Source organism: Pholcus phalangioides, unplaced genomic scaffold (assembly GCF_987345545.1).
Source record: "Pholcus phalangioides strain wild (caught in Gottingen) unplaced genomic scaffold, Ppha-v1.0 ptg000018l_1, whole genome shotgun sequence".
Taxonomy (NCBI): Eukaryota; Metazoa; Arthropoda; class Arachnida; order Araneae; family Pholcidae; genus Pholcus; species Pholcus phalangioides.
The window spans coordinates 19,948,386-19,964,415 of NW_028301611.1; the positions used below are offsets into that span (position 1 = coordinate 19,948,386).

The 16,030-nt window shown below is 33.8% G+C and overlaps 1 protein-coding gene across 1 annotated transcript in view; it reads left to right on the plus strand.

The window, feature by feature from the left end:
• Positions 1-16,030, plus strand: part of LOC149072049 (adenylate cyclase type 10-like) — a 132,215-nt gene that overhangs the window by 74,492 nt on the left and 41,693 nt on the right. The window contains exons 22-25 of the mRNA XM_089247635.1: positions 1,123-1,303; positions 8,106-8,234; positions 8,344-8,483; positions 10,796-10,970. Of these exons, the coding sequence (XP_089103761.1) occupies positions 1,123-1,303; positions 8,106-8,234; positions 8,344-8,483; positions 10,796-10,970 (625 nt within the window). The remainder of the gene's footprint in view (positions 1-1,122; positions 1,304-8,105; positions 8,235-8,343; positions 8,484-10,795; positions 10,971-16,030) is intronic.

The window sequence follows — 16,030 nt, forward strand, 5'->3', positions numbered from 1 at the left end:
ACTTTATTTTAGCCAACTGCTGTTTGTCTACTTTCCTCTTCGCAATGTCAGCAAAACAGAAATGATTGTGCTGGACAGCGGGTGAAAAAAAATATTGTGAAAAAAATTAATGTACGAACTCTTTTACAAAGACAGAAATTGCCAAAAAATATGAGAATTCAAAAAACCACATTGAGTCCTCCATGAAAGATCAGCAAATGATCATTTCTATGGCAAGGGGTTCTAGCAGCTTGTCATGATTCTGAAAATATTTCAGAAGAGCGAGACTTGCACGAAATCTTATCTTACATCAGTTCTATGGAATCTTGTATTTACCAAAATGTGATGCAGCAAACAAAAATAAGTGATTTTTATATGAAAATCATCAATAAAGGTGAACGCCCAACACATTTTTTATTTCCCACATTTTTTTTTTTCATCATCTCTTCCATTTACAAACTTTTAATTTTACGAACTAATTATCAAGTCATTATGAGTTCGTAAAAACGAGCATTGACTGTATAATGGAAAGTTGAATTTTTTTTTTTTGTTCGTAATTGCGGTCTTCCTAACCGTCCATACTGCATATATTTGGTGTAGAAATGTGATAGAGATGTTAGAGAGAGAAAGAAATTTCTCTGGTTCTTATGCCGATGTGAACTTTTAGTAAAGAAAAATCAGCTGGCTCGAACTAAACTCCTCTTGCAAACTGGGAAAATGCGCTACCTGTACACTGGAGACACAACCTTTCTTTATAACAGGCTATTAATGCATGTTGCATTGCAGCCTCTGGCCTTAACTACAGTAAATACCCTTCCCTCTCCCCCCCCCCTCCCAGTATATAGAGAGAGATAATATTTTTTCAGCCTGTGTAATGCGGTTCATATCTACATAATAACCAAAAAAACTACTTAAAATTAACTAGGAACAACTATCATAGTAGAGAGATGATATTGCTTTCACAGCCCGTAATGTGTTTTTTATCTGCATTATAACCAAAAAAAAAATTACTTTCTCAACTTATTACAGGCATAGAAAGCAATATAATTTCCATACTGTGATAGTTATTTCTGCTAAACAGTCCCAAAGTAAAGTTATGAATTCACTGCTTTAAATGATTATTTTTTACATATTTCATTTCAGTTTTGAAGATGCAGTTCAACCCTACAAGAACATAATGAACTGTCATTGTGCAAAATACCAGATGATGATTCATAAAAAAATTGGAACTCATCTACATTTTGGGAGAGCATCAAAGTATCTGCGAATAAAGTGTTACCTTCAAGCAGCCGAAGTTGCTCTGAGGAATGATTGCCATACAGAGGTTAAAACATACTTATTATTCTCCAAAAAAGAGTTTTCCAAGCTTACAGTATTTTTCTGCATAGTATTTTCCATGGATTATCTGTAAAAAATATCTAAATTTCTTAGTGTGGATTATATACACTATATTATGTGTATAGTGCAAGCTGATGCAAATGCAAGTTAAAAAGACTCGTCACAGAGAGCATTAGACCTACAACTGTACAGTTATTCAATCATTGCACTTCACTCATAGTTGGAGAAATTGACGGCAGATGACAGCACTACACATAACAAGCATTACACAGTAACAAACTTCATGTTAGGTTCACAACACGCATATTCCAACATGTACCACTTCGTTAAAAGTTCGGCAAAGAAATATGAACCAAGTTCATGTGTGGTGTAGTAGTATTATATACACTGAAGTACCGGAAAAACTGTTACACCCACCTAATATAGTGTAGGTCCCTCTCAAGCACTCAGAACTTTTGCAGCACGATGTAGCATGGACTCCACTAATATGTGAAAGTATCTTGAAGGCAATTCACACCATGATTTTCTCAGGGCAGTTTTCATCACATTTCCATAAGAGTGTGAAGTGATTTTGTAGCATGTTGCAAAATATCCCATACGTGCTCAATAATATCCATGTTAGGATTTAGGAGGCCTGTGGAGGATGCTGAAGTAAGAAGAGTGTTCCTGGAGCCACTCAGTAGCAACTCCCAACATGTGTGGTGTTGCATTGTCCTGTTGGAATTGCCCAAGCCCGTCAAAATGAAGACAGGACATGAATGTGTGTAGCATGGACAGAAAGGATGTTTTGTACTACTTTGCCGTACACCAACTCTGGTCATATATCGCCATACAGCAATTTCCAACCAGTGGAGTTAGGGGGGAAATAAAGGTGCCATCCAGCAGTGGTCGCCCTAGACTCAATAGGTAAAAAAATTGTTTCTAATGTTCTATGCCTGGATTTGAAAACCTGTGGACCTTGATAATGGAAAACGAGCATCTTACCACTGCACCACTCAGGCCCAATGTTTATATACTACTTCACCAAACACCAACTCTGGCCGTATTGCTATATTGCAGTTTAGTGCCATTAATGAGATGGGTTGGAAATTAAGGCACTGTCTATTGGTGGTCGCCTGAAGTTCATTAGGGAAAATATCTTATTTATATCCTCCCTCGGGTTCAAACCCAGGACTGTGACAACAACCTTCACAGTGGTAGACAAGCATCTTACCACCCCGCCACTCGGGCGGTGATGTTTATATACTGGTCACTATCTAGAGTCATTTTTAGCCTTACCAAGGGATCCCATATCATGCTAACTACATATGTCCCATACCTCTACCAGCTTGAACAGTCTCCTGTTAACATGTATGATTCATGGTTTTTTTCTCCATACCCATACACATCCATCGGCCCGATAAAACTTGACTTATCAGACCAGGCAATGTGTTTCCAGTCGTGAACAGTCCAATGGTGGTGGTAGTGAGCCTAGGCAAGGCACATAGTTCTGTGCCTCACAATCATCAACCTTTGGCTCCAAAAGCCAATATCAAGGAAGGGCTGTTGTACAGTTTGCATGCACTTGTTGATGACCCAATATTGCAATCTGTAATGATTTGAGGCAGTGTTGCACGTCTATCTCGTGGAACGATTCTTGTTAGCCCTTGATGGCCTCGTTCCTTCAGGGGTTTTTTCCATCCGCACCTGTGTTGGAGATTTGACATTTTTCTTTATTCCTTATATTTACCATACACTCTTGCGATGGCTGTGTGCAAAAAACCAAGTTCTGTTTCTGCCTAGAAAATGCTGTGACTCATCTTACAAGCACCAACTATTAAGCCACATTCAGAGTCCCTTAAATCGTAATAACTTGCCATTTTAGCAGCAGAAACTGATGTAATAGCTTCCCTAGCTGTCTGTTGTTTTATATAGGTGCTACTGATCGCATCAAGTTATGTTAATTAGTTGAATTTCTTTTTTATTTGCAAATATTTGTCTTTACCTCAGTTTTTCCTGACACTTCAGTTATATCACTGTTTATTATCTGACGCCTTTTTTCTCTCCAGAGGTTGGAATAGAAATAAATATTTTCAGAAATTTGTAAAAAATTATTTTTTTAGGACATATAGATTTTGTTTATTCTTCAAGAGAGAGAGCAGAGGAATAAACATTTTTTTAATGAAAGAATGTAACCAATTGCCCCTCCCCTCCACTCCTTGAACTTTCATTATTGGTGAGTGAAATTTGCAATTGCAGATTGTACTATGGTATTTTTTTCTTAAAATAGCAAAATTTGCACCTGAAGATTATACGCAGGAAAATACTGTACAGTCATACCCCGATATATGTCAGTTATTTGTTCCAAGACTAACAACGTAAAAGTCAAGGTAAATTTTTCCACTGATATAGTTCAACTAATGAATCTCAACTGATTTTTTTTTTGTGAAATCTATAATGACCATAATCTATTATATTTATTGATGACATCACAAACTCTCACCTAAAAATTAATTACTGATCATGACAGAATTTTTTTTTTGATAATAAATAAAGGATTATTACACATCTTCTGTGAATATATATGAATGTATTCCATGAAAAAAAAATAACATGTTAAATATGTGGCATGAATAGCCGGATTTAGAGTCATAATTATCGTAATGTAATTTGCAAGCAATAGATGGAAATTATCTTCATGTATAATTTCAGTCAATATTACAAATTCATGTAAGCTTCATTGGGAAAACATGAATGTCCCATAAAATACAGGGCATATGGTTGCCCTATTTTTCTTTGATGCAACAGTTCTAAGGGGTCATTCAAGTATTATGTCAGCATCAATGGGAGAGGGGAGGGTTCCAATTTGCTAACTTTTGATGACGGGGAGGGGTTAGATGATGCTTACATCATCAACCAGCCTTTATAAAAACATGAAATATTCCTAATGGCATCTCACTCAGTGTGCCAAAAACCTTTTGCTAATATGTGGGCACCTGAACTAACATTCCCCCTATTGATAAGTACCCTACAGAGACACTTTAGTGATCTCTAAATGTTTCTCTGATCCAAATGCTTTGGAACTGTGCCAGGCATCACTCAAGTGATCCGTAATTATGCAGCTGATCACATAAGTAATCTGGGAATGTGCCACGGGTAACTTGAGTGATGTAGAACTGCTTTGGGGGCCGCATAAGTGCTCTGAAACAGTGCCACATGTCACTCAAAGGATCTCTAAATGTGCCATGGATCGCTTAAGTGTTCTGGAACTGTGTCGCAGATCAATTAAGTGATCTGTGAATGTGCCATGGGCCTACTTGAGTGATCTGAAAATGTGCCATGGACCTACTTGAGTGATCTGAAAATGTGCCATGGGCCTACTTGACTGACCTGAAAATGTGCCGCTGAAATGCTCTGGAATTCACTTAAGCGATCTGTAAATGTGTCGCTTAGTTCATTTTTACAAAATTAGGTTTGAGGGGGCAAGCCACATCAGATAACCCCCAGGGCCATATTTGGTCTGCAGACCAAGGATTTACCATGTATGGTTTAGAGGGTGGTACAATGAATTGCTTAAAAAGAAATTTTTAGCTCTTAGCCTTCAAATAACATTGAAATCAACAGAAAGTGATTATAATAATATATAAAGGTATTTTCTTTCGAAATTTTAATTTTTAAAAAAAAATTTTTTGCATTAAAAAATAAATTTTAGATCTGAGGGAGGGGGGCATGAGCCCCCTATGCCCCCCCCCCCGTATGTCTCTGATCCCACCAATATGCAGTATGAGGTAGGGTGCAGAGCTGACAACATTTTGCTGATTGGGGGGTGGGGGGTCAAAAATGGCTAAAAATTTGCAGGCATAATAATTGAACAGCCCCTAAGGAAATATTTCCCTTTTTTGAGAACAAGATATCTAAGGCCTTCAAACTTTGTTTAAAGCATGTACAATTTTTAAAAATATTTTTTTAGGATGAAAGGACATAAATATGGGGTGACGTAAGTCAAACAACACATCCTTGAAGACCAAAACTACATAATTTGAAAATTCTGATGTAATTTTAGCACACTGTGGATACCGTTTTTTCAATGTTGTTATTGGTTACATTCTAGAAAATGCAACCGATGGCCTTATTGGTAGAATTTTCAAGTTTTGTAAATGAACTTCTATGAAACGTTTATTGTTCAATCCTAGGCTGTAAATAGATTAATCATCTGAATCAGTGATGTAATTGGTGGGAAAAATTGGCTAAAATTGGTCCATCTGAAAAATTTCTTAGTGTTTGTAGGAAATTTTGAGAGTTTTATCAAACTTGAACTGCAGAATTTGTGTACTTTACAGGACACCCAGGGCCATCAGAGTCCCACCCAGGCTGCACGGGGACCTTATTTGCATAGGGGCTTCCACAATAAAATCTGGCGCAATGATTTATGACAATAAATATATAAATTAATAGGTAATGCCTAAACCCTTTTTCATTTTGCCCTGGGGCTATGATGCTGTTAAGACGGCAGTAGGGACACACTTTTTTTTAATTAAAAATTTTTGTTGAGTTCCTTAAAACAGCCTCATTATCATCAAGTGTTCCACGAGAAGTTTTACGTTGGAAGTCCCTGGTCTAGTCTGCATCAACACTTCTCATTATCATATATTCTTGCTAAAACTAATGTTACCCGAGATAGGAATGAAAAAAACTTTGGGATATATTTTTTGTTATATCTGGCATATTCAGTTTTTTAGGGGCATGAATGAATTTTTTATTAGAGCCTATTTTAGAAGGGCATAAAAGTCCTACCCCTAATAATAAGTAATGCTATATAATAATACACTGCCCATAAAAAAAGATTATGGTAGTCTTAATTCTAAGTATGGATAGCTTCTCGATTTATCCCACTATGTTTATCATACTTTTTTTAAACGTGTTCATTGTGTTAAAATTCACAACTCCTGAAGGTTAGATATTTCATTTATCAACAACCCTATCGGAGAAAACTCCCTGCAACACCACAACCTCGAATAGTCCCTTACTAAGCTATACTAGTGTCCCCTTGTCGAAGCAGTTGATTGATGGTATTAATAACTCATGAAAATGAATTGGATAATTCGAACTTTTTTGCAGTGACTTTGGACTTTGATTTAACCAAGTTTGACTGTATATTGTTTGGATTAATATGAGTTCATAAAAATGTGTACTTCATAAATTGGCGGTTTGTAAAATCAAGCATGGACAGTAGTAGATCAGAATGCCCGAGTGGGGTGGTGGTAAGATGCTTTTCTACCATGTGAAGGTTGCTGTCATAGTCCCAGGTTCAAATCTGAAGGGGATATAGATGAGATATTTCCTTAAAAAACTTGGTGACCACTGATAGATAGCGCCTTCATTTCCAACCCATCTCATTAATGGCAGTAAATTGCGGTATAGTGATATGTCCGGAGCTGGTGTTTGGTGAAGTAGTAGTAGATCAAAAGGTATACACCTGCCCTTGTTTACAAAAATTTCTGTACTTGCTCCATGATGCTCTATTTGGGCAGTAGAAGCCGCTATAATCCACGTATTACATTTGCAAGCCTACATATAGTGCAAACAAATTTCATGTAAGAAACAATTTCAATTCATGAACAATTTCAATTCATGAACAATTTCAATGACATTACAATTTCAACAACTTTTCTCCGACAATTTTTTTTAATTACCAGTCTCCAAAAGAGAAGAAATTTCATTCTTTTGAAATTTTTCTAGAATTTGGTTAATGGTAATATCGATTGTTCTTTTCTGTTATCAAAAATAGGATTCTTGGTCACACGGTACAACACAAGGTCAAATAAATTATTTTATGTAGCTCACTTTAGGACATTGATTAGTCTGTCTTGTGCTATAAACAGATTTTGTATTTTGTATAATAGTTTACCTGATGAATTTGATGTATTTGCGACACCTATTCAAAGAACTTCTCTCGGATTGATCAGCAATTTTTTTTTTAATTATTTAAATAGTGATTTCTTGTATTTGACTGTTAAATATTTCGTTTTTCTTTGTGTTCATTCATTTTTCATTTTATTTTTAATCGTCTAGTTTGTTTTTATTTATTTTCATTTTTAATTGATCTAGTGATTTTATACAAGCCTTTATTTTACTTATTTGGTATTGACTTGTGTTTGTTTCTATTTTATGTATTTTATATCTGTGTATTGCATTCTATTCTGTTTGATTTTATTATATTTGCAATGTTTAAATCATACCTTGCTGTAATTGGATTGTTTTCTGTAGCGTGGTATTAAATAAATAAATAAATAAAAATTCATCCCGATTGTTCGGCAGTAGCACTGATTGTTCTGCAACATACATCACAGATTTTGGCATATTCTGCTTTGGGGCATTTAAAAAGTTATTGTATTATTGTAATTCTCGTAATACACATTAGACAGTGCCATTCAAACTCTTTGTAATGACTGAATAATAATAATAATAGTAAACACAGAATTTAAGCTAAAAACAAAAATATCTTGTTTGAGAACAATAAAAAACAGCTTGATCACACATTTTGCAACCAGTTATGTCGAAAAGAAAAACAGTTGTCCCGTTTTCATACATGTTGCTTGATTGAACAGGACATATGGTCATCATATTTGCATTTGGATTTCTTTTGAATGTAGTTATCAATCAGTTATTGTTATCAAAAACCTCGAGTCCTAATATGATCATATTGAGCTCTGCACACTGTATAAGCATGTGTAAAAATATTGTTTTTTTTGAAAAAAAAATGTTTGCCTTTTTTTCATAATCAAATTTTTCTTACTTCATTTGTTCAGGCTCTGGATTTTTTGGAATCAGCCGAATCTCTTATAAAGACATTCAACCAGGAAGATGCACATGATGTAAAGCCAGAAGAGTTTTCAATAATTTTGGCGAAATGTGCAGTTGAACGACTTAAAGCAGATGTGAGTAAGCAATTAATTTTAATTAATCAATGCTCAGTTCAAGAATTAGCCTTGCTTCTCCCCCAACTTACAATTATATTATTTAGTGAGTTGCATTTTCTCTTTCTAGCATTTCGTGCAACAAGAAAACATCAAGAAAGCTGTTGAACATATCCAGGCTGCCTTTGAACTGCTCAATATAAAGTTTCCATCATTTTACCTCGAGATAAAAGAAAAAGAACAGGGTCTAATACATAGAAAATCCAGTCTGTAAGTAAACTAATTATTTAAAAGTAAAAAAAAAAATCCTAAGTGGCAATTTTTTTTTAAATATTTAGCACCTGAACACACTTCCAGCTTCCTAATATTCTTAAGAATATTCTCTAAAAGGACTACTATTATAAATAACTTCAGAATATTCTTAATGAATAAGAATATTCTCAAGTTATTTATAATTGCAGTACTTCTAGAAAACATTCTTGAATATTCTACTTGATGTGAGAATATTCTTTTAAAGATTATTCTCAAGAATTTTACATCTCTAGGCTAATGCTAAGATGAATTTCGGAAAGATCTTCACATCATCTAGTTGTTCAAACGTGTGTTTCTCAAGGGTTTTTAGCACATTGCCCCTCCCCCTTTATACCATATTTTCTTCTCAGAGCCCCCTTTTTTCCCCCCAGGGCCAGAGGTGGATTTAACAGCGGGCAAACTGGGTGCCATGTAGCGAATTGGTTTCAGCTACATCCTGTGATTCTTGCATTCATTATATAAGTCACAGGCAAACTCAAAGAAAAATTGGCAATTTTCAGATTGAGTCGTTTATTAATGTATGAATCACAATTAAATTAAGTTATAATTCGTTAATTCAAATTTTATCGTTAAGCAAGGATAGCCATGATCTCAATGAATAAGATATGAACAAATCTCTCACCCATTTATGTTGACGACAATCCACACAGACTAAGATCAAGATGAATTCTCTGGGGAACCAGACAGTGAATGGTGGACAATTCAATCTGAACAATGGAAGTTCATGATCACAGTTCGTGAATCAACACATCGATGATGAAGCACACACTATTAGTGGGATGATAATGATGTACAAGACAGCACATTGATGGCGTGGCACACACCATTAATGGGAACATCGCGATTCATAAATCAGCATCTTAACAAGATGTAGCTCATAAAGACATCGGAATTTAGTAGATGGGAAGGCAACATGCAGAAGATGATTTCATCACACGAGGAAGATGACGGCCATCGGTTTTCGTTATAAGCTCCTTTGAGGACCCTGGAACACCATACTGTAGACATGCAGACGTAAATCACATTACGACGATCATTGCTTACATCGAACACTTTATCCGATTAAAAATATATGAACTCCTCGAAAAACTAGATGAGAAAATTCATCATTAGAAGACAACTATCCGGACCAGCCAGAGTAATTTTAAGCACAGTAGGATTAGTCATACAAGCCAATAGTGATGAATGTTAAGCTTTGCCATTGGGGGTACCCTCCCCCCTCCAAGACAACATAATCATAGTAGTACAATTTAAAAAAATCACTCAAAAATTATTTTTTTTAATTTTTAATTGAAAGTTCATTACATAGGGCACCTCATCACTCGAACCTAGAGAGCTAAGGCCACATGAGCCCCCACTCCTGAAGCAACTTTCCTAGGTAGCAGAGTCCCTTAATAATTCATGAACATGCAATGCAATCCCAACCTGCGTACACCTTTGTGGGCGGTATATACGAGTGGTTGAGAACCACTGGTCTAAACCCTTGTATCTATATGTTATATACCATAGAACAGAGCTTGACTAATCATAAAGTTTGAGTGCCAGACTTTTCAAGAGGGTTTGTTTTTTAAAAAAATGGTCCAAAATAATTTTATTCAACTTTTCCGAAACCCGATTGCCCCTTTTCATGTTTGAAAACATACTGTCATGAAATCAGAATTGTTTTAATGAACTGAAATGAATTTAATTACAAAAATAAACTTTAAGATTAAACATCTAACAAAATAATAGTTTACCCACAATATAATATTTTTGATAGAAAAAATTCCTATAATACAATAAGCATAATTTCAGGTTTTTGATACATGAAACAGATTTATCATTCAAAAACAAGACATATATTTTTTCAATTTACTTGATCACCATATAGGTAAATATTGTAGGCCTAATAAAATTCATCTTTCTTGTAAAATTTATATCCAAATTTAATTGGTTTGCGCTTCAGGAATTGCTTTAATGAAGAGAAAAAAGTAATTTGGCATTTTGGGGCACATTCAATCTACTTTATCAATTTTTCCCCCCCAATATATTCAAGAAGCACGTCTTTGAAGAGATGGAAATGTAAAATATAGCTGTACTGCAAATTTAAACTTTCTAACTTTTGTATTTCATGAACAGCACTCAGAAATTTCTGGAATGTTTTAATTTTTTGAAACGAACGTGTATATAATTTTATGTTGGAAGGAAAACGTGTATTTCATTGCCTTTAAAATAAAATAAAAATTCACATATGTATTTGCTTTCAAATGAAATCAAAGTTTTCTTTTTAGAGAAGATATTGAGGAGGATAAAATGACTGCTAAAACATTGATGGTTGGATGCCAATGCCTTATAACAGCTGGACATATGAAAGAAGCTTATCGTGTGGCAAAAAGAACCTTGATGTTGATCAAGAAATTCCCAAAGAGTGGCAGAAATCCAAAACAATTCCCTCTTGACATAGATGTAAGTCTATATTCAAATATGTGTTATAGAAGCTTTTCAAGACGACATGAATTGTTATGTTTTCAATGAATCCTAAGGTTTTATGAATCATTTGTTTGGTTTAAACTTTGGTTTTAACCAAGTGGTTTTTTTTGTAAAAATCACATAAAAGTGGCCAAAATATAATTTTTTTCCCCTTGAAAAATATCATATTGGTTCATTGTTAGCAAAATTTTTACCACATTTCCTATTCTTGGGATATATTCTGATGGTATATCTTTAAATGTTGTGAGATGGTATAAGTGTTTTTTTTTTTCAAATCTCATAAAAGTGACCAGAATATATATATATTTTCATATAAAAAAGTAACTTAATTACTTAAAGTTACACTGTATCAAAATTTCTCATTCTTACCACATTTTCTAACTTTGGGCTACATTCTGATGCTCTATCTTAAGCAAATTCATGATTGAGGATTGCATCATACATCTAAATATATAGTGGTGGTGTATCATTTCACAGGCTTTTGTTTCTTTTCCTTCACAAAGAAACAGCTACAGTATTGACTTCTATCATGCTAATGGCAGGTGGTCTTATAATTCAAAAAGACACCCGCTGCCCCTGAAGGACAAAAATCAGTATACTATAGTCTGTTTCAGGTTAACTTTGCAGTGAAGAGAAAGGTAGAGAGTGTATTCCTTCGCCGCAAAATATAGTTCTCATATATCGGAGGTTTACGATGATCCTTTATACAGAATATTTCAAATTTTTTTTGATTTTGAAAAAAATACTGAAAAAATATCGTTTTGAACTGATTTTTACTTGTTTAAAATTTTTAAATTTTAAAAAATATTGGTTGCCATTATCAAAAATCCGTAGCAACGGCAACGACATTCTGGCGCGATATCCTAGAAATTTTCCCCGCCAATATCATTGTCGTGTTTTTTTGTTACACAATTATGTACTGTATATATATTTTTATATCGTTATTTTGGTTGAATTTCCCATAACGATACAATTTTACATTCAGTTTTACATGCAGTTATAGGCTTACATAAACACGAATATTCAATCCGTTTTATTTTCTCCCGAAAATAGGCTTCAGTGAGTTCATATATTCACTCATAGATTACAGAAAGGTTTCTCTTCCACTTGATTGCCGATACCATTGTGAGAGGCTGTTTATGGGTGCAGAAGTTTTGGTTTTAGGCCCTCCTCTTTTATAATTATTTATTTTTTGCAATGTTTATGAGATAGTTTTAATTTCCAAGCGTCTTCCACAAACGGACGCCATCTTCCACCCACCTGTTCCTCCAGATGCCCCTTGCCTTTAGTGTCTCTTCAGATAAAATAAGTGAGAGAGGGGGTCCACAGTGGTTTGGGCTTTCATCTTTTTATGTGACAGTTGTATCTTTATTTCCACCAGGATAGCCACGCTGAAGTTCTCTGCTCTTCCATTCCTGTATACTATATTTTTGGTTTTTGAATACCCGCTGTAAACAAAACTCGATAAGAATCATCCGTAATAACCATGAGCACCACATCAACCGTAACAAAAGAGTAAAGCTGTCATAAAAACAAGTGTCATCAACGTATACCGTTCGGTTAAGGGGGAGGTCGAGCGACGGAAATTTCGGCAAGAAAAGTGAGTTAAAAAATTCTAAACTTTTCCGTATCATTATCATTATTTGGTGCTATTCCTGCATTTACATGTGAAAACAGAGTTAATCTGCTTCTTAATTTTTTTTTTTTTTTTCGATTGGCTTCAAAAATTTTATTTAACATTATTTGTTTTCCATATAAATTGAAGAGAAAATTAAAAATCGCCAAGTTTTTTTGAGAGCCATGGATAATTAATATACAGTATTTTAAAATTACATGTTGCTTTCATATTATTGTCTGGAATTTTTTTTATAAATTAATTTCAGCTGAGGGAAGGAAAATATTGCAGAAAAATATTACTATGTTTTTTGAAATTTTTAGTGTTACGTACGGCACATCAATGAAGAGTAAGTGACATGCTTTGATAGAAGATAATTATTTTTTCTAAATTTTAAAACACTCTCTAATCAAAAAACTAAACAAATGATTTCAAAAACTTCACTTGAATTTCTGAAAGTATCGGCAGTGGTTTTTTTTAAAATTCTATAATTATTACTAATTTAACTGTGCAATTACGTTACACGTAAAAAAAGATTTTTATCAGTGAGATTGGCGAGAATCGGCCATACCTTACCGAGGCAGCGCATCGATACATTGGTGAATAGGCTTTCGTTCCCATAGCAACGAGTGATGCGGTTCCCTCGTAGATTCGTCTTCAATGCAAAGTTAACCTGAAACAGACTATAGTAGTTACATTGCCTTACAGACATTTCATTTTCTTTCCATAAGAAACAGCACATTTCATACAGTATATCACTACCTAGTTTGATATTCAATAGCTTTTGGCATGCTTTTACACTTTCACCATTACCCCCAGTTAATCAAGGTTCTACTGAAAGTTGAACCTTGATAAGTGATTAAAAGTAACCATAAGTGATTTATGAAAAATAATCAACTGTATACAGGGTAATTATTATTAAAGTTTTGATTCCAAAACACTATGCAATAAGGACCATTGGTCAGAATGGCTAAAAAATTTTCAAGGATACTCCTGGAGCAATGGAATTTTCTTTGGCAAAAGAAAAAAAAACCCTTTAAAATGTACAAGTAGATGATGCTGTACTTGGTCAGCGGTACAATCTATTTTGTGCAACCACATCATTTCGGCACGTAACAGCATAGAATAGCAGGGATGGACAAATTCCAGGCACTGGGTTGCCATGGTAACTAGAAAATCAGTTTCAGTGCCAAAAATTTCATATGCATCCTTGCAAAAATTAAGTGTAAGTGTGATACAATTTTTTTTTATTTCATGATAATGCATCTTCCAAAAAGGGAATAGGTTGTAAAGTTTCAGAAAATTAAAAAAACAAAACATTATTTAGGACTGCTTTTCTTGAGGGAAAAACATGGTTCGCTCCTAGTAAATTTGACTGGCACCTAATTTTTTTTTCGATTTGTCCAGCCCTGGTGGATAGCACAACTTTAATCAAGGTGCACATTGCAAAACCGGCAAAACAGCTGCTGAAAAACCATTTTGACAATAACAGGATGACACGATACCTTAACACAACTATAACCCTTGCAACTTTTGGCTTTGGGGTCATTCCATTTCAAATCACTCAGCAAAATGTCAAAATGAAACCCATAGTCTAAAATTTCAATGTTTTTTTTATTTGTTTCTTTCATCATCCTTATTAACCATGCGAAATATTATTCGAATATCTATAAGACTTTTTGTGGAAAATTTTTTTTTAAAATTTATCAAAAAATTTCAAAGATGACTTTTCTTTCACTCTGACATGACTTCTTAGCATTGCACCATTTCATAATTTATGAAAACCACAAAAATAAAGTCATTCAAACAAACTACAACTTACACAAGAAATGATAAATAATGTTTCCACCATGTTCTAGCTGTGAGGTAGAAGCGCAATGTCAAATCACCCAGCCATGAAACCCTTGGTCACAGATTTTGATATTTTTTTTTATTTGTTGCTTTCACCATTCTTATTAACCAAGTGAAATATTTGCATATCTCTAAAACGTTTTGAGAAAAAAATGCTAAAATTTATAAAAAAAAATGAATGTTTGATGAAGAAGCCTTTTCCGAGGGTAGATTTTTAAGCAACATTGTTCGAGAAAATAAATCATCTTTTTCCGTTTTCAATATATTCGAGTGAAATTTTCACTAACCTGTTCACAGAAACATACAGAATATGAATAAAAATAATTCACACATTTACATTTGAAATTTATATGCAAAAAAATTATGTAAACTTTGTTTTTGTGGAATTTTTCGTGAGAAAAAATAAAAATTTTCTACTGTATTTTTAGACTAGAGGCTCAGCACCCGTCATCCCAAATTCCAATTATTATTTTTTGTTTATTGCTTCTACCCTCCTTGTTGACTGCAAGATTTTATATACTTATCTTAAAAGCTTTTTGAGAAAAAAAATGTTTTCTAACGCCAACAAATGACATCTCTAAGGCTAACATTCAAGCAATATTGTTTATGAAAATATGTCATACCTTTGTAAATTTACAATACATTCAAATTAAATTTTCACTGAAATGCTCACAAAAAATGCATATTATGCCTAGGAAAGAAAATTTAAACCTTAGAGTAAAAAAATCATTGAAATTTAATTTTTGATTTTTTTATAATAAAAACACAATAGCTCACCTTTGCTTTTTCATTTACAAAAGCTCTCCTGCTTTTCGCACAGCATATTCATTGACACTAAAGTCTTCACAGATTTTTTTCTTGTTTCATGAAAAAGGAGCCAGAGTTAAAATTTGCAGTTTTTCCCTTGTTTTTATGTTTGAATTGAGTGTTTTTTAATTAACTCCAAGAAAATAATCATATTTTCTTTCTGTTTAATATTAAGTGTGCTTTGAGATTCATTTTCTGGTAATTCTTCAAAAACTTTAGAAACCTTTTATTTTAATGTGTTACAGGCAGATTCAACTTTTCTTTTGGCATAGTTTAACTTGCACTGTGGAGCTACCCCATGAAGTTTAATTGCTGACTCTTCTATGTTCTCTGTAGAGATGAATTTATTTCTTCAAGTGCTTCTTGTTTAGAAATTGACATTTCTAAGTTACTTATCTCTACATCACTATTACTGTTCATCTCTTCACAGCATCCAGTTTCTTCACCTAATTTATTGATTTGTTTATTCACTTTGACCTTACAAGCATGGCATATTTTTTGCCCTGGAATTGATTTTTTAAAATCATCTACTTCATTTATTTTCTGTGAAAAATACAAGTTTACTGTTCTTAAACCTTTTGTTATTTACTTTCTTATGACATTTTAAAAGAATTAAAGCATCATGCTTTCGGGTATATTTCATACTTCTTTAAGAAAAAAGCTCTATGGTGCTTACACAGAGTAGGTAAAAGTTCAGAGCTTGCTCCACTCCTCAAGATCAAAAGACTGATGTCTGATGGGTCCAATGATGTAATGGGTAATT